This window comes from Ochotona curzoniae, unplaced genomic scaffold (genome assembly GCF_017591425.1).
Source record: "Ochotona curzoniae isolate NIBS_2020 unplaced genomic scaffold, NIBS_Ocur_1.0 scaffold_4683, whole genome shotgun sequence".
In the NCBI taxonomy this organism is placed as follows: Eukaryota; Metazoa; Chordata; class Mammalia; order Lagomorpha; family Ochotonidae; genus Ochotona; species Ochotona curzoniae.
The window spans coordinates 14,473,506-14,496,307 of NW_024467121.1; the positions used below are offsets into that span (position 1 = coordinate 14,473,506).

Sequence of the window (22,802 nt, forward strand, 5' to 3'; positions counted from 1 at the left end):
AGAATGGAACTGGAAGATAATTTGTTCACTTTCTTGAAAAGATAATAATGTTAACTTTAGCGGAATTGTTTTTAAAACTCAGATAGCTATGCAAAGCATTGTATGAGATACTCTGCTCTGCTGGTTCACTCACTAAATGCCAGCAAGAGAGTGGTGGAGAGGGAGGGAAGAGAGAGACAGGCATAGACAGAGCTCGCATCTATCGGTGTATCCCCCAGATGCCTGCAACAACCAGGATCAGGCCAAAGCTAGCAATTAGGAGCCCAATCTTTCACATGGGAGCCAGGAGTGACCACGTGCTGCCCCCCAGGGTACTTGTCATCAGGAAAACTAGAGTTGGGAGCAGAGTTAGGAATCAAAACACTGGTGTTACAACATGAGATGCAGGGGACTCACTTAGCAGCTTAACTGCTGGGCCAAAAACATGTTCCTCAATAAACTTGCTGAAGATTACTTATATATACAATTTCAAAACTTTAAGAATATTTACATTTTTCTTAAGATGTTTTCCAAGGATAAAATATCTGGCCTTAAAAAGCAAGTGTACTAGCTAGAAGAGTTATAACGGAGACTGGCACCCAAGGTCTTGCTCTTTTAGTAACAGCCGCCTTCCCACTTGGGGAATGTAGCTAGAATAAGACCCTCCTACGGCTGGGAGTTTCTCTTTCCAGTCTCTTGGGGCCAATCTCAAGGGCAGGGGATCAAAACCTGACAACAGAAACCCTGCAGCTGGCCTGGGGGCTCTCTTTCCCTGGCTCTTGTTGGAGAGTGTGAAGACAATCAAGGGTTTATAACACACATATGGGAGCTGCAGGAAAGAACACTGAAGTTTTAACTGAATTTGAGCCTCCGTACTTCAGGGCCTTTCAATGCCCTGGCAATGGCGTCTAATCTGCTACAAGCTAAGAATGATTTTGAGAAAGAAGAAATAGAAGAGACAGGAAGAAAGGAGAAAGGAAACCACTCAAGTTGGAAGGGGGAAAAAAGCCCACAAAAATGATCAAAGTTCTTTGTTCTGCAAAACAACTCAGTGGATCTTTATACCTTTTGAACACCTCTTATTCATGTGAATAGAGTAGATCTGCACTCCTCTAAATGGAAAACAGTTTCTTTTGTTAGCAGAAAGATGAATTAAATTGGGGAACTAAGCAGTCAAGCATCTCAAAAAAAATTAAATTTGATCTAAAAGTACTGTAGTTAACCATTAAAGGACAGCTCCCATCCATGTTAATGGGATTTTTAATTGACATTTATTTGCTGGTTGGTTATTTATGTTAACATCCTGCCTGCATAATCCTTCAGAGAAATCCACCCAGGGAGAGCCCATAAATATATACACATAACTACAGGAACCACTAACAGTACTGACATATCTAAAGAGTCATATACATCAGGGAGCTAAAATTAATTTTGATAGGCTAACAAACTGCACATTAGATGCAGAGATGAAAAATGTGCAATGAGTATTGCTGTCTAGATTTTACAAATCACATTACATTTCATTCCAAATACCACTAAACAGAACGATAAAACACTTACACAAGGATATAAGTTTTAAGCACAGTTTATTTTCTTCGGAGGTTTTCAGAGAATTGTAAGTATGCTTAAGTTTGTGGGTGGTGGGAGCAGTGGATGTGGACTGAGAAGTTGTTTTGTTTTTGCTTTATTGATGGCTGCCCAGGGCACTGGAGACAAGGGGCTGGTCTGCTCCAGACCCGGCATATTGCCCAGGCTTCAGCCTGGAACAGGAGGGGCCACAGGAGCCACTTATGTCACAGGCCTGGCGGGATTCCAGCTGACCAATGGCACACCTGAACGGACATTTCTTACATAGTTGGGGACACAGACAGCTCCTCTGCCAGCCCACATGTCTATAGGAGTATAAAACTCCTCCACATGTATCTCAGCTGCCCTTGTCACCTCCATCTTCCTTCTCCTCTGTGCGAAGGGGGCCCAGGAGCGGATTTTCCAATAAGGCTTCCATTACAACCTTGAACAACTTGCTGATATTATTCCATCATTTATGATGATCTCCACATTACTCCACACATAATTTTTTCAAAAAGTAAGCTGAACAGATGATGTTAAAGCCTGACACGACCGCCTTTTTTGAAAAAAAAAAACTTACAAATCACCTTGGTAGCTACCACTTGCGCTCTACAACGTGATAGCCTTGCAAAGGCTCTCAATAATCATTGTGTTATTAACACAATGTCATTATGAGCATCTGAAATGATTTTTACATTGTTTCATCAACTATGTTTAAAACCTCTGTGAGCTGAGAATCATCAGAAATATAATTACAGAACCCGATAGAACTTCTTTTCAATTCTTCACTATTTCCTTTCACTAAATCTTTCTAGAGTGGCTACTCTAAGTTCTGTTGCATACCCTCAGAGCATTTTTAAAAACAAACAGTCCTTTTTATGTATAATCACTGGATCCTCGAAGCTACCAGAAATTACTGAATGTGTGCTAATCTTTGAGAAACAGATTTTATTTTTAGCATTTAGCATCCAGTGAGGGTTAAGCCACAGATTGGAACACGCACAACCCCTACCACAGCAGCCTGGCCAGGAGCTCTGCTCCTCGATCCAGTTTCCTACTAACAATCACTCTAGGAGGCAACAGGTGGCAGCTCAGTTGGGCTCCTGCCACCAGCATGGGAGAATTGGCCTGAGTTCCAGGCCCCCAGGCTTTGGCTATGGATGGCCCCAGTCACTGTGGGCACTGTAACCATGAACAAACCAGAGGCAAGTTTTCTCACTGTATGTTATAAATAATTAATTAAATGCTTACCATCATCCTCTTTTCAAATAGCATACATTTATTTAAAAGGTAAAAGTTCTAGAAGGCAGTGGGAGTTGGGGGGAATCTTCCATCTGCTGGTTCACTTCCCAAATGGCCACAGACCAGAGCAGGGTCAGTTAGAAATTAGGAGCCAGGAATTCTGAGAGCTAGGTAAAACCAAGCATCTGAGTCATCATCTTTGGCTGCTTTGCCAGGTGCATTAGCAGGGATCTGGATTGGAAGTGGAGCAGCCAGCAGTTAAATTGATGCTTACAGTGGATGCTGGAGTTGCAGATGGAAGTTTAACTCCCTGCACCAAGCCAGCCCAACATCGGCCCTGAGTACAGGGCCACTTACTCAATGATCACATCAACTGTTAAGCTTGATCTGAGAATGAGCTCTTTAATACACTCAAACTCTTGAGATTAGCAGAACACTGAACATGGTCAAATTGGCAACTTCTCAGAAGTATGAAGAACAGAGTCCTCTCATCACCATGAAAAGATGATTTACCTAGAAAGGCAATCACAATTTGTAATGGAAAGAGCCAGGGATGCTGGGACTCCCACAGTGACAGAAGTTGGCCCAATCTCCCCACCTCTCGGACCCAAAGCTTTCCCTCTGACTGAAATCTCAAGAACCCATGTCATAAACTCATAAACTTCCTTTTCCATTTTTGAAATCCTGTCTCATAAAATCAAAACAAAGAGAATTATAGATGCCTCTCTTGGCCCTAAAGACCAGAAATGCGAAAATGATCTAAAACAAAACAACAGCTATCCATAAATGCTGTGTGGCTCAGTTGTCAAAACGCTCTATGACACTGAGTCAACCGACCTTGTAACTCTGAGCCCCCAGAGTTCAATCCCCAAACAGTATCAAGTTTGGTTCCAGAACCACAAGTTCCCTGTTAAATGGACAGGATCACACAGTGCCAGACAGGATATTATCAGGATTCTCTTACCTTCAGTCCCTGCCTCTTTCATTCACATTTTTACCTTCTCAGACCCCCTAAATCAAGTCCACAGATGTCTAAGCCATCAGTCACTAACCTAGGACACTTGTGTTTTAAGGATTATAGTTGAAAACTGCTACTGCCAATGCAAAAATGGCCCAATCTATCAGGTAAAAGTCTGCAAATGGAAGCTACTTCCCAAAGAAGCAAGAAGCCTGCATTATCATTTTAACAGTGCATCCTGATGTCATCAAATAAGCCACCTGGGCCCAGACCAGAGCCAGGAAGCCAGTGGCAACATAGGCAGACTGCATATTCCAAGCCTGCTTCATGTAGGTGTCAGCTTCAAGCTTTAGGAAGCTATTACATGCCTCACACTGGGCCTCCTCTCTTCCCACTTCTTTCTACCGGACTCAGGCAAAGTCAGCGTATTCTATTAACTTTCCCACCCTTGCCTCCAATCCTGTTACAGATCCCAGGCTTGCTCATAGGGCTCGTGCTGCTGACCACACAGTGGGAACTCTGAAATCTTTTTGTTTCCTCCACACCAGTATCCTGAGGGTTACTCTTAGTCATTGCCACATACTTGGCAGATATAAAATAAATTTTAGAAGGATTAAGAATTGGGGGCCTGCCCATGAGAGCCACTGGGGTCAAGCACAGCCCAACTCAATCGCCCTGCCTGCAAGTGCCACTGGGGCCAGATACAGCCCCCTGGCCACCCACCAGCACACTTGTGGGGGCCTGGAGGTGCAGGCTTGTGCAAGACCTGGGGAATGGCACCAACAGGGGCATGCAGGGACCTGACGGCTCACATCCAGACAGGTGGAGCAAGCCTGAGGATTTCTTGTGTGCTTGGTCCCTGGCAGGGTAGAGGGATTAGGGGAAGAGCCCTGGGCCAGATCACTAGCCTGGTGTGCCACTAGACCGGGATTAGAGAACTTTGGTTCAGCCTGGATTGGGGCAGGGTGGAGGTGTAGAGTCCCAGGTTGTTGCATGGGCCAGGAGTTTGAGACCCTGGTGGGCGGGTAGAGTTCCAGGGCAGCACACCATCCCACCAGAGGACTGGGCTCCCGAAAGCTGGGCTGGAGAACTCATGTGCTCCCAGGTACAGGGACTGTGGATTGAGCAGGGAAGGGGGCAGGGGTATGTGTGGGAGGGAGGACCACTGAGAGAATGTGTCCACTATACCTGCAGAACTGGGCCTCCTCAGTGGCTGAATCAGAGCAGTGGACAGCACACTCAGATGTGGAGGACGTGGCAGTCCACTGGGGCCTGCAGAAGACATTTACTGCCTTGGCAGAGCATGGAGGCAGAGAAAATTGGTCAGCTATCCCAGCAAAGGGTTGACAATGGATATCTGGGTGAATGGAGACTCTTAGGGGGACTATGTCAACCAGTGGACCTCATCCTTGGAGTAATGAGATCAACAGCATTTCAGAACTATTGCAACCAGTTGAGCAGAACCCTCAGAGTAAGTTCTACAATGAGAACCCTGGGATGACATTGGTGGCCGTTCCCCAGGTATTGAGGCAGTTGGGAGGCTGTATATAGCTATTCCTCCTGTCTCCCCACCTCCCCCAGACACAGGAAAAGGAAGGAAAAAGTTTGGAAAAAATGATCTTGCCCACTTTCCTCCAGTCCTCGTCCCTTCCCACCTTAATCGACATCATAAAAAAATTAATAATTAATTAATTAATTTAAAAGAATTAGGAATTGGAGCAGCTACAATGGCTCAGTTGGCTAATCTTCCCCCCTGAAAATGCTGGCATCCCATATGGGTACCAGTTTGTGTCCCAGCTGCTCCATTTCCCATTGAGATCCCTGCTTATGCCCTGGGAAAGTAATGAAAGATGGCCCAAAGCTTGGGTACCTGCACCCACATGGAAAACCAGGAAGAAGCTCCTGGCTTTGGATTGGCTCACCTCCAGCCTTTGTGGACATTTGGGTTGTGAACCAGTAGATGGAAGAGCTTTCTCTCTGTCTCTCCTTCTCTCTGTAAAATTTGCCTTTCCAATAAAAATAAATCAAGATTTTTTTAAAAAAAATTGATAATTCGTTTGCAAAGTAAAGTTTATGGACCTGATGCAACTGTTCAATGGATAAAACCCCATCCTGCAAGTACCAGGATCCCAAATTGACCCTAGTTTCTGTCCTAAATGTTCCACTTTCCTTCTAGCTTCATGCTTGCATCCTGGGAAAGCAGTAGAGGATGGTCAAAAGCCTTAGGCCCTGTGCCCACATTGGAGTCCTGGAAAAAGCTCCTGACTCCTGGCTTCATATCAACTTGGCTCATTGAGACCATTTGGGAAGTGAACCAACAGATGGAAGATCTTTATCTCTGTGTCTCCTGACCATAAATCTAATCTGTCTTTCCTACAAAAATATATATTTTTAAATAAATAAATGAACTTTGTAAGAATTGAGAGTCATATATATCTGTTATTCTGCTTTACTATGTAATAGCCATTATTTCACTCTAGGATATGCCCATGCCCTCCAGATGCATGGACAGGACTATTTGTACCTGCCATAAATGGCACTAGATGACTCTTATACCAACATCCACTTGTCCCTGTAATCAGGTGTCAGTTCTACTTTACCCGTGATACAAGAAGGCATGAATAACAGCCATCACTTTCTACTTTTCACCCGCTGCTTCTCACATGTTCTGGACTTCAAAATCAGGTAGGGTGGGTGCTCTATTTGCGCTTATTCACTAGACAACTGCTAAGCACACAATTGCTAAGCTTTAACCACATGCAAGGCATTATAATTTTAAAAAGTAAATAAAATTCTATCCTTCACTGGAAGGATGAAGAAAAAAAATAACTGGTTTCCTCTGTCATCCTTCCCATCTACATTGTTTGGCATTGCCCAAAGCTAGTTGCACAAATCTCCTTCCATACTCATGGTATAGGCCATATTATTACCTCTAGTTTACATACAGGAAGACCCAAAGTCACAAAGCTTAGTCCACATTGAGACATTTAATAAAAAGGTAACAAAAGGGTCCAAAATATGCATTTCTGGTTGTAAAAGATCCTCAAGGTCTTACTTTTTATAATCAAATGGTAGTATCATGGAATCCATAAAGAGTTGTAACAGAAGACAAAGAAAACTGATCTGAAACAGTATGACCCAACTTCTCTGAGTTCACTGGAAACTCCAATCTGACTATCAGTATCCTGAACAACAGATGAGGCTGAGTGGAAAGTCGCAGCAAAACAGATGACACTTTGCCTTGCCCGCTGTATTTCTAAACTCCCCTAAAACAATGTTGGGGTTTGCTCACACAACTCTTTGTTACTGCCCAACCGAGAGGATTAAGGCCTCTCACATTTGAAAAAAGCAAAGCAAAGCAAAACAGGGAGATGATATGGGTTCTTTCCACCTACTGGCACTGTGCAGGACACACAGAGCATTTGCATCTGCCAGTTGAGGTGAACACTGCCACCAGGAGAGCAAGGTCCAATAATACTGAATCACAGCGAAGAGGACAGGGGGACACAAACAGGTTCCAGGTCCCCTGGGACTGGCATAGCTTAGCTCCTGGCCCAGGATGCCTGACTCACTGATACTCAGCCCTCCTCCATTCCAGCTGGAGAGGCACTCTCCCTGGGCAGAACTCCGTTCTGCAGATGGCCATGGTTTTGTTTCAATGCCAGTGGAATCTCAATCTAACCATTGACAGGTCACCACAGAAGTCAGGACTGTGGTTCCATCCCCTCATCAGCCTCCAGCTCTTAGACACGTCCACAACAGGTGAACAGACTTTGAAAAATGTTTAGCATAATGAACTATTTTTAAAATTCAATAGAAAAGTTCCCATCCAGGCAAGAAGAAACACAGCCCCCTTATCTCCAAAGATGAGAGTTCCAGAACAATCTCTGATCCTTCTTATCAAAACATAAAGTGAGACAGCTGAGAAACGAAGCAAACAAATAAACAAGCACATATAATCTGCCACACAAACTATCCATTTCCCAAAACAAGCTCATCATCCGTGGACACACCATTGCCAGAAGCTGATCACATTACAAATGTGCTTTGATAACTGATTCTTCATAATAACCAAACCACATTCCCACTCAAAAAAAAAATTCCCAGATAGCAGGACCTCAATGAATAACTGATGAATCACAAAGTGGTATAAAAAGTTTCCACTTCTCTAGCAACAGTAACACTGTGGATGGAAGCAGCTGATGGCAGCCAGGAAGGTTTTTTCACTCATCAACTCAAGATTTTCCTTCTGGTAGCTCTGAGCAAAGCATTCAGAGAGCCACAAGCACATTGTATCCATCTGAGGATTTCAATAGGGACTTAGCAAAAGCTCAGTTCTGCCAAGTCCTTCCAAAGGCCTGGGGACATCTAAACCTGTAAATGGCAGCGGAAATGAGCAACGAATGAGAATGACCAAGGTTGAATACTGTTAGTGAAAGTCAGTCTTTAACCTCCTTGCTCACACACTCCCTTTCCAGAAGAGTAAATACCAAACCTCTCTTCCCAAAAGAATGAGAACCACATTGTCAAGCTGGCATTGCATTCATTTAAACAGTCTAAATGGATATCATTGACAATTTAAATTTATCCGCTGTATCACTCGCAAAAATAAAACTGCTTCAGCATTCTCACAAATACACTCCATAGCATGTGATCACTCCACAGAGAATGGTGATACTTTCCAATATGCATTGTAAAACATACATGAATCAGCTTTACTTTAAACAGCCAGTCCACAGAGTGTTCTCCTTGCACCTCCAAATCACAGAACCATCTCATCTGCAGACTTTCCCTAATGAGAGCCTCACTACAATCTTGATTGATCATCTTTTCCTATTTCTTTATACCCAATAACTCTCAGTACACAATCAAAAAATTCTTTAATTTCTTGGAGCATAAAACAAATTTTTTGGATATAACCATTAAAATTATTATGGAGGCAAGCACACAGCCTGTCAATGAAAACACCTTCATCATTTCTCACAGTACCTAGGTTCAAAAATTGACTCTGGCTTCCGATTACAACTTCCTGGTAACACAAGCCCCGGGAGACAGCTATAAACAGGTTCCTACCATCCAAATGAGAAATAGCAGCAACAGCTGACATTTGGGGAATGAACCAGCAAATGGAGGCATGCATTCTTTCTTGCTGTCTGTCTGCCTGGGCACAGGCTCTCTTTCTCTCTCTTTACAAAAATAAACAAACAAAAGTCTACTTCTACCTTCAATCAGAACAACATAGTGTGACAAAGGGTGATGCTAACCCACAGAAAGGTTAAGTGGTTCTACTGTAGTGTGAGGGTTGGGAGAATAGGTCTGATACCTACAATAAAGGAACTTTCACCTAACATAGGGATACTTTGGGTTTCCTGGCACAAAGACATTTAAAGGGGTAAATGTCACAGATAGTCAACAAGAAAAAGCAGGACTTGGAATCAGATATAGGAAAAGACCCATTGCTGTATACCACTACAGAGATCAACTCCACAGAAGAAACAGAACATGAGAAAGTGAAAACTGCCCAAATGTACCCATGCCCAAATGGCCACGTGCAGAGTCTGAGGCAAAAGTCCCCATGTAGTCTATACACTTTACCAAGCTATGAAGCAAGAAAACAGTTTGTCTATATCATATGTTCTATCCTGTTTTACAACCATATCTTCGCAATGACTATAAAAGAGAATGAAAAAAGTTAACAGTCCCTAGATGCCAGGAAGCTGGCAAAATGTCAAAAGTGACTAAGTTTAAAAATTATGACATTTGCATTCATATTCTGCCAATGGGCTACCAATGTTTCAATGAGTAATAAAAATAAACATTTACATGATGTATAAATTATTATATGTTTAGTCTATGCCAATTCTTTACCTTGCCATCATCTCAGTAAAATATTACCTTATGAAAAAGCAACATTTTCATATCATTTATGTTCTCCTTACAGAAATCAACTAAAGCATAAAATGTAAAATATAATTAAACCCAACCTGTTCTACTTTGTAACTTGAAAACATGTAAAAATCGAATTAGAACCATATCATGTGTTTCATGTGCTTTCCCTAAAGTTATTTTCTTTAAATGTCCCATTGGTCCATATATCCTAATATTCTAAAATTCTGAAAGTCCCTAATGGAATTAGTTGGTAAAATATAAACATAATTAGTATCAAAACTTTAAAATGTACACATAAATTAAACATATAAGCTTTCAGAATGTCAGCTTCTTAATCTATGCTTACATAAATGAAACTGGAAGGGCAGGTACTTGAACTTACAGGTTCGATGTATATCGCAAACAAAATCCCAACACAATTCTCATCAGAAATAGGAAATATGTCACAAAAATTCATTTGAAAACACAAGAGACCATGAATAGCCAAAGCTAACTTGAAGAATAAAAACAAAGTTGGAAGAATCATAATTCCAGATTTCAAGGCATACTACAGGGCAAGGGTAATCAAACAGTCTAATACTGGTATAGAGACAGAGATTAAGATCAATGCAACAGAATAGAAACCCCCAAGAGTGAGCCCACACATGTACAGCCCACTAATCTTCCGCAAGAGAAACGAAAATAATCCAGGGAAAACATTTGGCCTCTTCAACAAATACTGTTGGATATTATTAGTTTGCTGAATGAATAAGGCACAACCCCGCCTTTCACTTTTTAAAAAAATCAGCTCTAAATAGGCCAAGGACCTAAATCTGCACTCAGAAACAATCAAACTATTAGAGGAAAACATAAGAAGCACTCTGCAAGATGTAAGTATTGCTAAATTCTTGTTAGAAAAGTCACCAAAGGGCTTAGCATGTAGCATACTGGCTAAAGTTTTGCCTTGCGTGCGCCAGTATCCTTATGGGCACTGGTTCCTATCCTGGGTCGTATCCTGGTTCGTATACCAGCTTTTCCATTTCTCATCCAGCTCCCTGCTTGTGGCCTGCAAAAGCAAAGAACAGCCTTGGGATTCTGCATCTGCACAGGAGACCTGGAAGAAGCTCCTGGCTCCTGGCTTCGGATCAGCTCAGCTCTGGTCATTGTGGCCATTTAGGGAGTGAACAAGCAGATGAAAAATCATTCTGTCTCTCCTCCTCTATGAAAATTTTACTTCCAATAAAAATAAATATATTTAAAAAAAAAAAAAAGAAAAGTTACCAAAAGCACAGACAGTAAAAGTCAAAATAAACAAATGGGAATACATCATACTAAAAAGCTTTTGTACAGCAAAGGAAAGCATCCAAAAAGCCAAGAGACAACAAACAGAATGGAAGACAATATCTGCATACTATGCAACAGATGGGGGATTAATATCCAGGATTTACAAAGAGCGTCAGAAACTCAACAACAGCAAAATTAACAACACAGGTAAGAAAACAGCAAAAGAAATGAGCAAGCATTTTTCAAAAGAACAAATTCAAAATGGCTAAGAGATACATTTTTAAAAATTGCTCAGCTCCTTAACTATTAGACAATTGCAAATAAAACCACATTGAGGTTCCACCTAACTGCAGTGAAAATAATAATATTAAGATTATCTCAAAGAACAGATCTGTTGATTCTGCTCTATCACCGGATGCATACCATAATGGTCAAGTGCAAAAATGAGTCAGCATGGTTGGACTAGAGTGTTGAGATATATGGCCAAACATTATTCTAGATGTATCTGGGAGGCCATTTAAGGATGGGATGAACATTGAAATTTGTGGACTTACAGTAAAGTAAGTGGCCCTCCCTGATGCAGATGGACTTCCTTGGTCAATTCAAGGGCTGAACAGAACAAAAGATGGAACTTCTCTGAGCAAGAGAGAATTCTCCAGCAAGTAGCCTTAGAACTTCATCTACAGCCTCACTTCTGATAGTCAGCCTGTTCTTTCCTACGGCTACAGCCTATGGATTCTTGCCATCAGGGTGTACACTCTCCAGATAGCCACAGTTAATTTCTTTTATTTTTAAGATTTTATTTCTTAAAATCTGTTTCTTTCAATAAATCTACATATCCTACCAGGTCTACCTCTCAGTAAAACTCTCATACAACACCAAAGTCACCCTCAATCCAAGCTCCCAGGACTCTGAATGGCAAGTCATACTCACTAAGTTTCTAGGCTCAGGAGACCATCACGCCTTTACAGCTGTGGTCAAATAAGTAGACACCCCGAGGATCTGCAGCATGCAAGAACTCACTCCGGAGGCACAGAATGGAAGGATGGCCTTGGAACAAGAAGCTATCACAGTGGGGAGACTTAATGAGATGCCTTAGGAAAGCCAAGGTCTTAGTAAGAAGGATAGAGCAGGAATAGCAGTGCAAGAGGGTCACTAGGCCAATAGACAGAGGTCACCTGCATGATGACAATAGACAGACGGAGCTGGGAGGCTCTAGACCAGAGCAAGAAAACAAAGGAGGTCAAGGGAACAGATCAAGGTTGGCAGAGCCAGAAGCCCCAGAGGCCATGCAGTGATCACGGGGACTGCTTGGTTGAAATATGGCTTAAGACTTCCCTTGCAGGCTGATAAAAAGGATCCTGCAGGATATCCAAAGGCCCACTGAGAGTAGGCTCTAAGGTTGCATGGAGACCGAGCACTCCCCACATGCAAGGCCAGAATCCCTGGATGAAAGAAGGCAGAGATGAGGAGAGGAGAGCCAGATGAGGCTGAACTGTGTTAGGTTCCAGGAAGAGATGCAGCTGAGAGGCCACAAACTCACCCTTGTATTCTATGCACAAACAGGTGCAGGATCCCAATTATACCTGCTGGACTGAGAAGCAGGAGAAAATAAATTCATTTATGACTGGCACTAAAAAGGAAAATCTTCCAGGCACTGTCTTAGTGCTTACAGTTTTCAAGCAGTGCAAAAAAGCCCAAGTAGCATCTGATATGATTTACATAACTTTACATAATTTCATGATTACCATTTGACAAGAAAGTTCCAGACCTCATCTCTTCCATTTATTTGTTGCCAAAAAAGAAGAAAAAAAAAAAAACATTCTGGACAAGCAGTTTTTCTCTCCTATTCCTAAAAATCCAAAGAAGGGAGTTCTACAGCTCTTCTCAGTGATGTGTGTCTACCATTTGGAGTCTGAGTGTTCTAATCTAAAGCCTTGCTGATGTAATGGAATCAGCGAACAAATATTTACTGACCCAAGGCTCCTTCCAAAGCCTTGATGTCAGAATGGAAAGGATTCACTCTTAGCCGGAAAGCTCCATCGTGCTGCCTGGCCTGGCAACAGATGCATTTCCCACAAATGTAAAACAAAAATAATACCAGCCACTTTACAAGGCTGATTGGAGGAAAGGATTAAATGCATTGCCCGGTACCATAGGAGGCAAACCACAAAAACATTTCCTGGAGGACAGACGCTGTTTGTTAAGTCAAGATCTGGGACATGAGTAAGATAAAAATGATTGACTGTGCAAGATATAAGGGGGTTGGGAGGACACAACCCTTCCCACCCCTTTTCTTTGGGTAATAGTTCAAAAACCCAGTGGAGATCGGAAATCATACAGTACCAAACCTTGAACACAGTGTGCTTTTCTTACACATTCATACCTATAACAGAGCAACCCACAAATGTGGCAAAGCAACAGATGAAGAGTAATAAATAATAAAAAAAAAAAATTAGATTAACAGTAACAGGAAAAAAAGAACAATTCTAACAATATATTATATTAAATGTTATTTGAAACCCAACAGTGTTTATCAATGGAATTTTCCATTTACTGTGTTCAGACCACAGCTGACTGTGGGTCACTTAAGCATAGAAAGTGAAGTCAAGCGGAAGGCAGGGGATGCAGTGAGGGTCAAGACAAACACAAACCCCAGACAAGCATTTATACGAGAAAGGACTATTTGTGTTTTGACTCATAAATAATTAGTCATCATTACTAGAAAAGATCGTTTATTTGCATGAAGACCATTAAATCTGCCTTGTTTTTTTTCTGGTCTTCAATCTGTTTTTCTCTCCAAAGATTACACCATCATGATTTCTTCAGTTTCTAAGAGTTTATTTCTTCCAGAATTCCTTCCATAAATCTCACTCATGGCTCTTCTTTGAATTCTTTTACTCAAAACGTTCATCAAATCAAATCAGCATACCAGCCTTGGCAATCAGTGGCCTAATCGGGAGTGTTGTGAGATGGAGTTTTGGCGCTTTCCTGGTCAGGTGGAGACTGGGGTCCACATGCTTAGAGACCCCACAGGGACCTGAGTGGCTCTCCTGGTCCCTTTCCTGGCACTTGGACACAGGGCCCAAGCAGGGAGGCACAGCTAGAGAGCACACAAATGCACCCTTCCAGTAGCCACAGTCACCACTGCCACAGGCAGCACAGAGCCAGCTATCTACATCTTCTCACTTTTTAACAGACATAACAAATCCAGATTTTTTTTCACAATGTGATTGCAACTGATACACACTAAAATCAGTCAAAGTGTCATTTAGAGCAAAACATACAAACACATACATACGTGCTGACCCAGGTACTCACAACCCAAGCCCACCCTGAGCTGTGTCACATTGGACATATACACAGGATCTCTAATATAAAATAGAATTCCAAAGGTGAATTTTTTAAAAGCCCATTAAGGACCTAGAGAAAAAAGACTCATTTATTACCTTCCTACATATTCCTTCTTTCACAGGCTTATATCAAGGACTAGATACAACAAAATGCCAGCTCACTTTTTCAAAAACATCTTTAAAGACTTAATCATTGATTTGAAAGACAAAGTTCCGGGGAGCGGAGGGGGAGGAAAGAGATCTTCCTCTGCATGTTCACTCCCTAAATAGCTGCAAAGGCCAACAGGAGCCTAGAACTCTCTCTGGATCTTCCACATGGGTACCGAGAGGCAAATACTTGAGCAATCTGCCACTGCTTCCCAAAGGCATGTTAGCAAGGAGCTGGATCAGAAGTGGAGCAGCTGGAACTCCATCTGGAGCCCATCTGGGATGCTGGCTAAACCTGAAATACTAGCCCCAACACTCTTTTTTAAAATATAGAATTTTTATTTTATTTCTTGTCTACCAAACACAACTTGCCCATTCTTATGCCAATGTGTCTTCCTCCTCTTAAACTAACATTTCACAAGGTTCTCACTCTTTCTTTCTCTTTCTCTCGGCTCTGGCCCAGTTAGAGTTAATTTTAGTTTCAGAGTTTTTAGCATGTACAATGAATTTTGTTATTAATAAACCAATGCAATTCCAGTTACAATTTAAAACATCAAAAGAAACAATGTGAGAAGATATCATTACTGTTGGTAAAATGCCATTTAAATAATGAAACATAAACCTCAACAACATAAACCTCAACAGTCTCATAAGACACAAACAAAACCCCACCAGTTAAACAGTGGCTATGGACTATTAATGGCAAGTGTTGTTGCCCCATCACTTTACCGCAGTCTGCCTGGAACCTCCCACCACTCTTCCTTCACAGCCATCTCCTATAAAACCAGTCACCCCCGACACAGTCCTGGGACCAGGCTGGAGAGTTTGGCAGGACCCTCCCATATCACAGAAGGCCAGCTTCACACTTTCTGCTAACATGTCATGAATAAACATTCCTTTATTCAAATAAGGTATATATTAACTGACTCTAGTAATCGGGATTCAACTCTGCATCGTAAATAGAGTCATTCTGGCAAGACTGCAGCGTTTGCAATTCAAATTACAGAAATTTTAATAATGAGGAAAATAAAAATTAGCAGCGTGACTCCTAAGGCACTGTAATTCCAACACTTTTATTGCAATAGCGGAAAGTGCACATAAATGCTCCCCGGTTTATAAGCTGAGGGGTTTGATTTGGATACGCACCATCAATATTTTCACCTGCGGTCTCACGGGAGCATCCAACAGGGACCTGGCAGGCACTGTCCATGACCACCAGACGCCCCAGTTCCAAACTCCCAAACATTAGGAAGTAATGTCGCTGCTTCCCAATAAACAACAGTGAAACCATCCCTGGATTAAATGATTTCCATACATTATCACCATAAACAATAATTATTTGGCAGCTGCCCTTTGCGAGTTTTTCATGTGCTTAGGAATAAATCACACCTTATTGATTTGCTAAGCCAAAATGTTTGACATTTTACTCCGCTAATAAGGGCTATAATCCTCCATTGCATTTAGCGATGCCTTGATGTACTACATTCCTTAACACTTTTAATATGAAAGATTAGCACCAATTAGCTCCTCAGTGGGAACACCGCTGTCTGAGGGGCCAACTGCCCGCTGACCCGTGTCTCTCCGAACACATCCTTATGAATGGAGCTCTGGGACTGCCAATCAGAATTACACTGAAGTGACATATCCCGGAGCTGCTGCTTGCGGCTGTGCTGTTTCCTTCCCTACAGCATTTAACAGAATCAGGGTGAGAATTCAAAGATTAATAGTGAAGCAGGAATAAATGGACTATAAAAAGCTCTCTGTGCCTTGTGCAATAATCCTCAAAAATAATGAAATCACCGTCTTCCAACACAAGGGACTTCAAAAGATTTCTTCAGGTGCTTTTAAGATTTTGAGCTTCGCAACCTCAAACTGACAAAGACAACTTCCTCCTCCCACAAAACATTCTGGGCAAGATCCCCAAACACTTCCAGGCCATCCTCCACTTGCCCACGCCCTCAACTTCACTTGGGCTGTCACTCCCATCCAGACCGGAGCTCTCCCAGTTGTCTGACTTGCAGCAGGGAACTGGAGCCTCCTGATTCCTTATGGAGGAGGCACGCTGAATGTTTCCTCATGTTGTTCATGAGTTTCCTGATCCGTTACAAAAACTTTAACCTTCCCAACAAGTAACACAGAAACTTCCCTTCTGTGCTAGGGATAGATTCCAAAGCAAACTCCATACCTTGTGACTAGGAGAAGAAAACTAGCCAAGCGTCTTTCCTGCCCCTTTCCAGCCTTTCCTCCTTCACAAGGATCACAAACCAAGCAATTTCAGACTGGAAAGCTCTTCAGAGATGATACCTTGTAATCCAGCTCATTTCAAGCCTGGTAACACTGAGGAACTATTTTAACAGCACAGCCAGATAAGAACTCAGATCTCTGGCTCCAGCAGCGGTGCCCTGCCCCCATCTACGCTACTTCAGTGGTTTCTGAGATCAGTAAGAAAATCTCTCTATCGCCAGGAGGCCTCCCAAACAGAAACCCTTGTGTGTCACGCATGGCTGTAATTCATGTTAATATGCTGCGATGTCTTTTAAGTTTAACCACCACAAAGATCAACTAAGTTCAGCTGCAGAATTTACAATGGAATTAGCTCTCTGAGACAGAAAACCACACAAACAAGAACCCTTGTTCAAAAAACAGATTCTACTATTCCCTCTGGAACGAATGCTGCCTCTGGTCACAAAGCAATAATTATCCTGCCCTACAGCAATCAATAAAACCTCTTGCCCCATGAACCTGCTATTTCCTGACTTTGTTCTCTGCACTAAAGATTTCCAAGTCATATTGATTCGCCACTGAATTTTTTAAGCTGTGTGAAAAAACAGCACTGAAGAAATCCTCAAATTAACATCACTTGTTATTGTTTGAACAGATCTTACATTTTTCAGTCACATAATCAGTGTCCCTTTTCCATGGTTTTTCCCATTTTTCATTGTGTACACGTCATCTTATACACATCAGTGTGTGGCCTACCAGCACAGAGCGGGTAAGGTACATATTTAATGATATTTCTGAAACTGTAACTGCTGCTACCTTTTTTTTTCCAACTGAGAAAGAATAATTGATCAACAAACTAGACCACGAAGCTGGTGCTATGTCATAGCAAGCTAAACCTCTGCCTGTGATGCTAGCATCCCATTATGGGCACTGGTTCCTGTCCCAGCTGCTGTACTCCCCATCCAGCTCCCTGCTCATGGCCTGGGAAAGTAGCAATGGATGGCTCAAGTCTTTGGGCCCCTGCACCCACATGGAAAACTGGAAAGAAGATCTGATCCTGGATCCTGGCTGCTGACAGGACCAGCGTCAGCCATTGTTGGTACTTGGGGAGTGAACAGGCATGGATAGAAGATTCCATCTCTGTCTCTGCCTTTCAAACAAAATTAAATAAATTTTTGAAAACACATATTTAACTAATAAATAACTAAATAAGCAATGCCCTGTTTCTTGAGCCACCGCACAGATTTTTAACAAATGAACTCATTGGTTCTCAGTGTGTTAAATGTCATTCCTGAGATCTTCTCACTAACTAAAGAAACTAAAATAGTGATGGTAAAGAAAAGCTGTCTTCTATCCCTTTCAAGTGTATTAGCGACTGGTCACTTGAAGAAGGAGTGACAAAGGCCATGATGAAAACACTGGCAAGGATAAGCACAGCCCTGCTATGGAAGCTGGGATCTGATGAGCTCCTTCTGCACCCCTCCTTATTCTGTGTCCCCAGGCATGTACATGGCCCTTGACTCAACATTCTGAGTGTGTGGTATAGGAGACGTATCCATGTGACACCTGTGCACAGAGCTGGGGTGCTGGGAGTTCTCTAATAGAACTGGCATTGTTCCAGTGTCCCATCAGGACCATTCATTAAAGACACACTTTATGCCTGATCAGAGCCAACCAAGGGAAATTTAAAGTAAATGTTACTTTGTACCTTCTTGGTTCAGTGGTAACTCAATGATAAGGCAAATTTGAAAGTATCAGCTAAACAACAGGTGTTTGGCTTAGCAGTTACCACCCCAGGTTAGCTGTCTGTATCCAGTCATGAGAGTGGCTGGGTTTGATACTCATCTCCAGCTTTCTGCTGGTGCAGTTGCTGGAAAGTAGCAGAGAAAACCTCAAGTAACTGGGACCCTGCTATGCACGTGAGAGACCTAGATTGAGTTCCAGCTGCCATCTTCATCCTTGATCCAATCTCAGACATGAAAGGCATTTGGGCATGAAGCAGAGAGATGACAACATTCTCTCCCTTCTCTCTCTCTCTCTGACTTTCAAATAAATTAATATTATTTTTAAAAAGCCTTCAATCACACTGCTGTCACAATCATATAATGAAACATACACAATAGAGTATTGAGATGTAAGTTTTTAGCCGAACTCAGTTTGCATGCATACAGGTTTACACAAATTGATCTGATGCCTTTTTGTCTCCACCCCTGCCCCACTAACAGGTTGAACACATCCACTTCTCAGCTTTGGAGCCATCTGGGAGCATCTGTGTTCTCCACCCACAGGACACCTAAGGCACCCCTCCCCCAACAACAAAAAGTGCTTCCACATATTGTCTCACGTCTCCCATTCTCCCATGACACAGAACCGCCCCAACAGAAAACCACAGCAGGAGAACCACTAAATCATGCTTCAACCCTCCCTTCGAGGGTCCTGTCTTTTCTTCTCAGTTGTTCGGCTTCCAAGTGCTTGTTACCCTGATCGTCTCATCACTGGGTGACAGATGAAAAGTCGTTAGAGAACTCTGGTTAAGGGATCTGTAGTCCTGCTCACAATGCCTACAGAAAACAAGTCATCACCCAGGGGCATCGTGCCCTCAGCCTTCCTTTCCCACTGCATAAAATTAACTTGAGGATGCATTTCCAACACTTCCATCTCCTAAAGGCCTTGGCTGGCTCCACTGACAAATGAACATGCACGATCTCCCACACTCCAGTGCTGCCATCTCATCAAAGCCAAGAAATGATGGATTCTAAGTTAGCCCAAAGACCTTGCTACTAAACCCACCAGAGATTCTCAACTAGCTACCTCCCTACCCACTCCACCTGTCCCTCCACCAATTCAGGCATCAGGAAGGACAATGGTCAGCTGGAAACCAACACTATGTAAATGTGGGCTCACCGTCCGGGGGCATCAACACCTTGTTGTTCTGTGTGCACCACCCCACGGGGTGCAGATCCGCTATGACCACATCACACCAGAAGTCAGCCCTGCGGTCCTCGCCATAACCGCAGTAGCGTAGAAGCAGCAGCTGCCCACATGTGGTGATGATCGTGGCCACCCAGTACGTGTCTGGGTTGTTCTTATTGGCCACTTCCAATTTCATTCCCGGCTGGAAGTTGCTCTGCAGACTGATTTCAACCTTGAAGACATCAGAGACAGAGAAAACAGTCACCACACTGAACACAGATCTCAAGAAGGTTACAAGAACTACTGAAAAACAGTGACCAAGTATTTCTCCCACTCTTGAACAGCACCATACTGTCCACAGAAATATAATGCAAAAAAAAAAAAAATAGGAAATGAAAACGAAAATAGACTGATATTGTGATAGTGTGATAAGCAGCTGCCCATGACACTGGTGTGCCATGTGAGCACTGGTTCAAGTCTCAGCTGCTCCCTTTCCCATCCAGCTTCCTGTTAACATGCCTGGAAAAGCAACAGAAGATAGAACAAGTCCTTGGGCCATGTGGCTCAGCAGTTTCCACACGAGGTTAGCCCTGTGGGAGACCCAGAAGGAAGAGCTCCAGGCACCTGGCTGCAACCCACCCCAACTCTGCTGGCTAGGGTGACTTGGAGGGTCAAACAGCAGATGGAAGATTTCTCTCACTCTTTCTCTTTCTTTCACTCACTCACTCTATCTTTAAAATAAATAAATCTTAAAAAAATAAACATAATGCAAATTACCAATATAATGTTAATTTCTCTAGAAGCCATATTTTAAAAAAAAACATAAAATTAAGCTTCAGGGGCAGCTCTGTGGCAAAGCAAGTGAAGCTACCGCCTGCAGCACTGATATCCCATATGGGTGCCAGTTTGAATCACCACTGCTCCACGTCCAATTCAGTTCCCTGCTAATCTGCCTGGAAAGGCAGTGGATGGTGGCCCAAGTCCTTGGGTCTCTGCATTCATGTGGGAAATCTGGAAGAAGTTCCTGGCTCCTGTGTTTGGATCAACTCAACTCAGCTCCAGCTTTAAGGCCATTTGGGAAGTGAATCAGTGGATAAAGACATGTCTCTTTCTATAATTCAGCCTTTCAAATAAATAATCTTTAAAAAATAATTACATTTAAAATCCTGTTTCATTTTTCCCAGAATACCCTCCATATTATCACTTCAACATGTAACAAACAAAAAGATCTGAATAAAATGTTCAGTCTTCTCTCCCAACATAATGTCCAAAACCCAGTATTATATTTCACATGGAGAGCACATCAGAAGGCGTGCTTCACACTTGCCCAGTGGTCCACAGGTCCAAGTGGGGAGGCCGTCAAATGACCAGCACAGTCCTAGAGAACAGAGTTTCTCGTTTTCTTAATGAAAAGTTAGTTCCCAGGCTCAGAAGCTTCTTTGACCTGAGAAAAGAGCCTGATAAACATTGATAGACTAACTCTGGAGTGCATGGGCAGCAGGTGCATAAAGGAGAGGAAGGAATTAGAAACCACCTTTCCATAGATCAATGCTATTTTCCTTCCAGCCCAGCACCCCCATCTGGGAAATCTGCACCATGAAGCATGGCTACCCAGGCTGCCTTCTGCGGCACTACTGTGTGAGTGAAAGGGAGGCACGAAAGCTGAATCCAAGAGAACCCAGGAAATTCCATGCAGAGTGAAAGTAGTATCTTTTTCCCACAGAAAAGCAGGGGAAAGTTATCAACCAACCTATCTCCTGCATTCCCTTAAAGAACTTATAAGATCACCCTGACTTCTTAGGATTTTCATGTCATCTCGGCTTGACAAGACCATAGCCCCATTACACGCAGGAAAAAGCTTTGTTTTGCTTTGTCTTAGTATGCGGTTCTTGATTTTTATTAAATGACCCAGAGTCATGTTCATAATAAACTAAAAATTATAACGTGATGAGCATAAAATGAGGAAGGGGACGGCAACCCACTTTTATAAAATCCCAGAAATTTAATAAGGTATTAAGTTCCTTTTCCAAAGAACACGTCACCTCCAAAAGAGTAAAATGTTTTATTAAAATTTTTTTAAAAATCAATATTGCGGCTTTCTTCTTCAATCAAAGAGCCAAAAGAAAGGACATATTAAGAAAGATAACCAGACTGAATCCTTGTTCTAGGTAGCCCAGCAGGAAAAAAAAAAAAAAAAGTCTCCCAGAGTAATATCTGCTTTTCCATTAGCACACAACTGTGTAAGAGCTGGGGTCCTGGAAATTCAGCCTTTTCATTATTCATGATAGATCACCCTTACCAACACTTAGGCAAAAATCTGATCAAACACTCTGGGACTTGTCCTCTGGTGGGCATCTTATTTGCATTCTCCAAAGTAATGTTATTCATAAGAAGGGTTTTTTGGTTGGAGTCAAATGTTTTCAGAATAGGCATGGTCATTTCCTGTTCTCTTGATTCCTCTACCTACAGATGACTATGAATCCCGGAAATGAAATTTCACCATCAAAAACTTCAATCAAAAATCAAAACCTGGAGGCATTACACTCACCAAGAAGGCCCTGGACACGGCACCTCTTTTCCTCGCTGGCTGCTTCTTCTCTGACTCAGTTCAACCTGCCCTGCCCATCTGATCAGCTGTCATGTGTGAAAACTCGACCAACTGCCACATCTCTTCACTTCTAGGAAAGTTTGGCAGCACTCCCTCTTCTCCTTTCAGTCGCTAAATTTGATCAGTTCGTTGGCTTTTTGCTAGACCTTCCTCCTCCCATCCCACCCTCTAAAGGCAGGTGAGAAGTGACAAACTGTCTTACGCACATGTTTGAATGATGTGTGCGGAGCTGCACTGGCACCCATCTCTTCCAAATATTCTCCCCAGTTAAAGCCGATTTCCTCCAAGCTTGAACCTTCTTCTGCTGTGAGAGAAAAAAAAAAAAATTGTCAACACTCATGTGAGGAATGGAAAGGCACTGACCTTCAATAGAGACCTGCAAATTCTTAACATGATAAACAAATTCATCCAGAGTTTGGAAAGACTAAGTTGGATTCCTCACGGAGCTCCTTCTGTTTGTTGATTTGGAATAGAAACACTGCAGATTTGGGATAGAAACAATGCAAAGCTTTTGCTCTGACCATTTTTCCAAAATCAAGAGTAACATTGCGTGCTCCTGGGGGAAGTGAAAGGAGATGTGATTTGAGGCTCATTTGTTGCCTATTCATGTATTAGTTTGACATTAGCCTTTGGAGACAACCAACTTTTAGGGAAGCTG

At 42.5% G+C, this 22,802-nt stretch overlaps 1 protein-coding gene across 4 annotated transcripts in view; it reads right to left on the reverse strand.

Moving 5' to 3' along the window:
* Window positions 1-22,802, reverse strand: part of SFMBT2 (Scm like with four mbt domains 2) — a 205,704-nt gene that overhangs the window by 150,270 nt on the left and 32,632 nt on the right. For 2 of the 4 annotated variants that reach the window (XM_040968195.1, XM_040968194.1), the window contains 2 exons: window positions 22,351-22,445; window positions 19,528-19,768 (listed from right to left, as the gene is read on the reverse strand). In XM_040968195.1, the coding sequence (XP_040824129.1) occupies window positions 19,528-19,768; window positions 22,351-22,445 (336 nt within the window). Of the gene's footprint in view, window positions 1-19,527; window positions 20,457-22,350; window positions 22,449-22,802 lie in introns of those variants that run through there. The other 2 variants (XM_040968193.1, XM_040968191.1) reach the window with 2 other exon arrangements.